The sequence below is a fragment of the Propithecus coquereli genome, unplaced genomic scaffold, assembly GCF_000956105.1.
Source record: "Propithecus coquereli isolate 6110/MARCELLA unplaced genomic scaffold, Pcoq_1.0 Scaffold777, whole genome shotgun sequence".
Lineage (NCBI taxonomy): Eukaryota > Metazoa > Chordata > Mammalia > Primates > Indriidae > Propithecus > Propithecus coquereli.
In genome coordinates this window covers 97,334-104,656 of record NW_012153918.1, presented here as the reverse complement: position 1 = coordinate 104,656, position 7,323 = coordinate 97,334, and the positions used below count along the sequence as shown (strand labels likewise).

The following is a 7,323-nucleotide window of genomic DNA, read 5'->3' as shown; positions in this document are numbered from 1 at the left end:
ATCCCATTGAGTTAACCCTTTATTGCACATACGTCAAGGTTGGAAGTGGAGGCAGCAGAGTCCCGTGGGAGGGATAGCTAGGTCTTGTAGCCTCAACTCTTAACTCTTGAAGACTGGTTGGTGCTTCACCACCATGCTGGTCTCAGGGCTGGTGGTGCCTCTTTACTACACAGGGGTGGACCTTGGCCCCTTCGTATTATTTTTCTGTAGCCTAGCTTGTCAGGTGGGACATTAAAGACTTGGAGAAAACACACGATAAATAAACATGCTCTAGCTAGACTCTGTGACCCCTTTGTCTGAGAAATACAACATAGTTTGTTCTAAATCAAATTAAGCATCATTTGAGCTCCTGTCCCCGAAAGGGGAGGAAAATCCAAGTGCAGGTATGATTTGAAGCACCCCCCACCCTTGCACATTTTGTTTGTTTGTTTGTTTTTTACTGAGACAGGGTCTCACTCTTTTGCCCAGGCTAGAGTGCAGTGGCATGATCATGGCTCTCTGCAACCCCAAATTCCTGGGCTCAACTGACTCTCCTGCCCTCAGCCTCCCATGTAGCTGGGACTATAGGCATGCACCACCACACCAGGGTAATTTTTCTATTTTTTGTAGAGACTAGGTCTTGCCCTTGCTCAGGCTGGTCTTGAACTCCTGGCCTCAGGCCATCTTCCTGCCTTGGCCTCCAGAGTGCTAGGATTACAGGCACAAGCCACTGTGCCCTGTGCCTGGCCCATAAATACTCACTTCTAATTTTAAAAATGATTTCACCACCAGAGAGCAGGATAAACGTTACTCAGGTATGTGGATATTAAATAAAGGTAATATATTGTATAATATTTTACATCAGAAGTAAAGCATTTAAAAAAAAACCCTGTGAAATCTCAAATATCATTCCGTAGAGTGAAAAAAATAAAAATAAAGGGGCATGAAAACCCTCTGCTTAAAGATAAAACCACATTTTACTTAAATGTTGAATCACACATATGTTCCTTTATTAAATCATCATTAAAGCAGGATAGAAAGTTTTTAGACTTGGCTTTCACACTACAGGTGTTGCAATATAGGACACCTCTTTTCAGAGAGATGAGTGTTACAGAGGGGAGGCTCATAAAAGATCATTTGAATCACGCACTTCTGGCTGAGTAGAACTCCATGGTATACATGTACCACATTTCATTAATCCACTCACGTATTGATGGGCAGTCGGGTTGTTTCCACATCTTTGCAATTGCGAATTGTGCTGCCTTAAACACTTGAGTGCAGATGTCTTTTTTATAGAGTGTCTTTTGTTCTTTTGGGTAAACACCTACTAGTAGGATTGCTGGATGGAATGGTAGGTCTACTTTTAGTTCTTTGAGCTGTCTCCATACTACTTTCCATAGAGGTTGTACTAGTGCGGTGTGCACCGTCTAGGGGATGGGCATGCTTGTAGCTTTGACGCAGGCGGTGCAAAGGCAATTTATGTGATCAAAGCATTTGCACCCCTGTAATACTCTGAAATTAAAAATAATTGAAAAAATAAATCAAGCACTTAATTTCTCCTCAGAAGTGAAAGTTTCCATATGTAAGTAGAGTTTCTTATTGTGTGAGCTTTTACAATATAAGTAATAGTTGTATGTCTTTATAGGGTACATGTGATGTTTTGATATGGGCCTATAACGTGAATTAATCAAATGAGGGTAATTAGGGGATCCATCACCTCAGGTGTTTATCATTTCTCTGTGTTAGGAACATTCCAATTCCATTCTTTTAGTTATTTTTTTAAAATATTTAACCATCCACCCATCTATTTTTCACTCCATTTGACAAATATTCACTGAGCATAGACTCCTTACCAAGAGCTATACTAGGCATTGTGGTCACCAGAATGAATAAGCTATAGCTCTGAAATTCAAGAAATTCAAGTTGTGGCAGAGAATGAAAATTTAATAAAGCTGGCGTGACTAAAAGGGAAGTGGATCAGATTTTTAAAAGGGGAGAAATCTTTTGAGTTAATTTTATTCACATAACTTCAAAAAACATTTCTGTCAGTGAGTTTCCGGGGCAACATTTCCAAAATAGGTACACATCCCATTGCTTCTAAGGATATATATTAAACATATAAGATTTGATTTATTTAAAAAAATCCATAATGTACCCATAATTAAAAATAAAAACATTTTTAAAAAAGAGCATTAAAAAATCCAAATCATTACTGAAGATAACTGAGAAAATGCCAGTTTGTATTCATACAAAGTCGAAATTACAGGTTAGAAAGTGAAAAGGGAGATCTATTAGTAATAAACAACTTTATTAACAGTAGCTAGGGCAGGAAAAACCCCAAAGGAAGATCAGAGGAAAAAACTGAAAGAGACCTGTACTCGAATGTTTATAGCAGCACAATTCACAGTTGCAAACATGTGGAAACAACCCAAGTGCCCATCACTACATGAGTGGATTAATCAAATGTGGTATATGTGTACCATGGAGTACTATTCAGCCATAAAAAACGGGGAATTAGTACCTCTTGTATTAACCTGGATGGAGCTGGAGCCCATTCTTGCAAATGAAGTATCACAAGAATGGAAGAGCAAACACCACATGTACTCACCGTTAAGTTGGAAACAATCGATCAACACTTACGTGCACATATGGAAATAACATTCATCGGAAATACAGCGAGGTGGTGGAAGGGAATGGGTAAATTCACAGCTAATGGGTACAGTGCACATTATCTGGGGGATGGACACACTTTGACTCAAATGGTACAAAAGCAATTTATATAACCAAAATGCTTGTATCGCCATAATATTCTGGGGGAAAAAAAGCAGAGATACAAACAAAAAAATACCATAATAACAGAAGTAGTCAAAATACTAGCTGAAGGAGGCCAGGTTTTCTGGTTTTTAGTATTGTGCACATTGCTACTCACAAGGGGCCTTGGGGAATGGCCCCTTCTTTGAGAGGCGTGGCCTTGCCAAGGAGTCTCCCCAGGGCCCCCTTCATGTCCCTGTTCTTAAGGCTGTAGATGAAGGGGTTCAGCATGGGGGTGACCACGGTGTACATCACCGAGGCCATCAAACTTGTCCTAGAGGACGGTGTGGCCGCAGGGCTGAGGTAGACCCCAAGCCCCGTGCCATAGAACAAGGAAACCACAAAAAGGTGAGACCCACAGGTGGAAAAGGCTTTGTCCTTGCCCCTGGCCGATGAAATTCTCAGGATAGCGGAGAAAATCCGAGAATAAGAGAAGAAGATTCCAGAGAGAGGACAAACAGCTAGGACGATGGTCACAGAATACACCACTATGTTATTAACGAGGCTGTCAGAACAGGCAAGCTTCAGGACTTCGGGAAGATCACAAAAAAAATGTGGGATTTCCACGTTTGTGCAGAAGGACAGCTTCAAAACAGGCAAGGTCTCGAGCAGGGAGCCCACGACGCTGATGCACCAGGACCCCTGAGCCAGCAGCCCACAGAGCCGGGGGCTCATGATGCCCGTGTAGTGCAGGGGGTGACAGATGGCCACAAAGCGGTCATAGGCCATCGCAGTCAGGAGTAAATTGTCCAGGCACCCAAACACAATGAAAAAAAACATCTGGCTGAGGCAGCCTTCGTACGTCATGACTTTGCTCCGTGTCTGCATGTTCACCAGCATGTTTGGGACGGTGGTGGAGACAAAACAGATGTCAGCCAAGGACAGGTTGGAGAGGAAGAAGTACATGGGGGTGTGCAGGTGGGAGTCTGAGACTGTGGCCAGGATGATGAGCAGGTTCCCAAACACAGTGACCAGGTACATGGACAGGAACAGCCCAAAGAGGAGGGGCTGCAAGTCAGAGTCCTCTACGAATCCCAGGAGGAGGAAGTTTCCAACTCTTGTGTGGTTTCTTTTTTCCATGGGGCTGCTGGGTTTGTCCAGGAGGAGAAAGAGAGAGAGAGGGAAAAAAAGCAACACAAAATTCGCTCCAAATAGGCCTTCCCCAGAATGACTGCAACATCCTTTATTCAAACCCGGGAAACTCAAGAAGTTATGCATTTTGGCTAATCGTTGGATCTCTTTGCTGACAAGCTGCAGTTACCATTGCTACCTGGAAAAACTGTCTCTAGCTCAGTGCTTCTCAAACTGTGGTCCCTGGAACAGCAACATCAATTAGCATCACCTGGGAACTCGTGAGAAATGTGCATTATCAGATCCACCGGATCGACTGAATCCTATACTCCGGGAATGGTGCCAGCATTCTGGGTTTTAACAAGCCCTCTTGGGAATGCTGATGCACACCCAAGTTTGAGGACTGCTGCTCCAGGGCTTGCCTGCATCCCTAAGCAATCAGCCCTTGCCCAACATCCCTGGTGGCCACTCTTGCTCTTTCTGCCCAATTCATGTGGGAATAAGAATTCCCTAATTCTAAGCATATTTTTTCAATCATTGAAAGACTCTTTCTTCTATTGTGCTGCATTTCTGTAATTTCTGCATGTTAAATTCTATGGACCTTGGATGCTCACTCTGCTAAAAAATAATAGCCACTGTTATTATTAATCATCGTTTATTTTTTTTTCTTTTGAGATTGGGATCTTGCTCTGCTGCCCAGACTGTAGTGTAGTGGTGCAATCATAGCTCACTGCATCCTTGAACTCCTGGGCTCAAGTGATACTCCTGCCTCAACCTCCCAAGTAGCTAGGACTACAGTGTGCACCACCATGCCTGGTTAATTTTTTTTCCCATTTTTTGTAGAGACGAGGGGTCTCAGTGTGTTGCCCAAGCTGTCCTCAAACTCCTGACTTCAAGCGATCCTCCCATCTCAGCCTCCCAAAGTGCTAGGATTACAGGTGTGAGCCGCTGGGCCTGGCCTTATTAATCATTGTTTACATTTCATTTATATTGTCAATATTCCTACATAAACTTAACAAAAATGGAGTTTTTAAATACAGAATTCCTAGAGTTTCTAAATATAGAAGTGAGTCACATGCACGTTTTCTGTCATCTGATTCTTATCCCATCAAATTATTCCCCCCTATCAAAATGGCTTTTTAAAATGTACCCCTTTTGGACATTTACTTACTTTCTAAGTTTTCTTAAAAATAAATACAGCTTGGATTAATTTTAACTTTATATTTGCTTCTCTTAGGATAATCTGTAAATGGCCTTTCTCAGTGTTTAAAAATTTAAGTATTTCCTTAATTTTTTTAAAAAAGGTATGAATAAGTGTTTAATGATTAATTAGTTATTTAGAAAAAGAATGCTAAATTCTGTCTCTATATTTCCAAGTAAATTTTGAATTTTAAATATGGAACAAGAGACTACCTAAGCTATCTGAAGAAAAAAAATATATATATAATACAAAGTTATACATGTATAGGTATAATCTTTGAAAGTAGAAGTTCTCTCTGATTAAAAAGTCTTCAGTAGAAATAAGAGAAGCAAAGACCAGTAATTGAAACCACAAATTGAAAAATTCTGAATGAGAAAATATGCCACGCAGAAAATGGAATACACAAATAATCTATTTGATAAACATTAATATCTCTAATCTATAAAGAATTATGAATCATAGAAAGATCAATGCATTTCTGGGGAAAAGAAAGAGAGTATTAAAAATTCATAAAACAAAATGTAAAAAGTGTAATATATATTTGAGAAAATTTTCATTCTTACTATGAATCTATAAAAATGAAATAAAAAATAAGATAACTTTTTTACTGAGGGAATTAAAAGTCCTTTGTAAAAAAGAATAAGAATGGAAAATTCCATCATATGGAAAGAGAAATAACATTTCAGATACTGCTATGAAAAGATACTTGGTCTCCTTTTCTGGACTGGACGAATTAAATCAGCATATAGGTCTTGTGTAATTACACATATATTTGCACAGAAAAATTATCTACAACATACACCAAAATATGAACAAAGATTATCTTTGAGTGGTAATGTCAATCTTGATTTTTAGATTCATTTTCTAGTATATTGTTCAAAGGTTTCAAATAAATACGAATGTAGTCTATCCTCAAGAAATAAAAACTTTAGAATTTGAAGATACTGGTAATAAAAATTTCACAAAATGAACCTAGTTCAAACAGAAAGTAGCAGTTAATAAAAATAAAAGGCCGGGCATAGTGGTTCATGCCTGTAATCCCAGCATTGTGGGAGGTCGAGGCAGGAGAGATCCCATCTCTACAAAAAATAAAAGAAATTAGTCAGACCAGTGGTGCGCACCTGTAGTCTGAGCTACTCTGGAGGCTGAGGCAGGAGGATCGCTTGAGCCAAGAAGTTCGAGGTTACAGTGAGACGTGATTGTGCTGCTCCACTCCAGCCTGGGCAACAGAGTGAGACCCCATCTCTTAAAAAAAAAAAAAAAGATAAAAACAGAGTTAATGCACTAAAAAGAAGAAAGATTCTAGAACTGAAAAACAAATTCCTCAGTTAATTCTTTGCCAAACACTAACGAATAGAAAAAATTAGAAGTCTAAGGAAAGGGATAAAAAGAGAGAACAGAAATATCTAGAATCAGGAATGAGAAAAATGAACACAGAAATAAGGAAATACTCCGCTTTGCAAGAAAATGTTACCTATAACTCCATGTTAAAAATACGAAAATCTCCAAGAAATGAACTTAATTTCTGGGAGAATATGTGTCCAAAGTTGATTCAGGATGGAGCATAACAGATCAAAAAACAAGGAAGGAATTTAAAAAAACAACAAAACTTACCTCCAAAAATTCCCTGGTGAGGTCCTCTGGCAGACACAATAGCAGAATTATCCTTTCAGTATTAAAAAAGAAGTGTCTCATTATTAATTATTTATCAGTGCCCTGGAACCAATTAATGCAGTACAAGGAGAAAAAGAAATAAAAGACCTTGGCATTGAAAAGGCATTGTTTTTAGAGGACAGCTTGGCCGCAGGTGATGGATTGGTGGTTGAAAATGTATTTTAACTGAACATGATATTAGTAGGGCAGCTGATGCCAAACACACATGTAAAAAGCAGTAGCCGTTCTAAGGTGGTGTTCGGTGGCATAGAGCACATCCAGGATGCTTTGCAACCCTTGCTTCTACCTGGTTCCTAGCATTTTCATCACTACGACAACTCTCTCTGTAACTTTTCTGTCACTCTAGATTATCTAAAAATAAAAAGTAACAGAAAACATGGCTATAAGAGAGAATTAAAGTAGCATTTGTGTGTACATTTGGAGCTCTTGGAAAACAGATCTCAATCATTTCAAATACTAACAAAAATAAAAAAAAAACCCTCCTGGTTAGGTGTGAATGTACCCACCCCTTCTTATCTCCTCAAACTGTACAAAAGCAAATTTTGTAACCAAAACGTGTGTACCCCATAATATTCTGTAATTTAAAA

At 39.3% G+C, this 7,323-nt stretch overlaps 1 protein-coding gene across 1 annotated transcript; it reads right to left on the bottom strand.

Annotated features, from left to right (window-relative positions):
• Positions 1 to 2,904: 2,904 nt before the first annotated feature.
• On the bottom strand, positions 2,905 to 3,870 carry LOC105825080 (olfactory receptor 7C2). Its single transcript, XM_012662760.1, has one exon. It carries the CDS (start codon positions 3,868 to 3,870, stop codon positions 2,905 to 2,907), a length of 966 nt encoding a protein of 321 aa, XP_012518214.1.
• Positions 3,871 to 7,323: the final 3,453 nt, after the last annotated feature.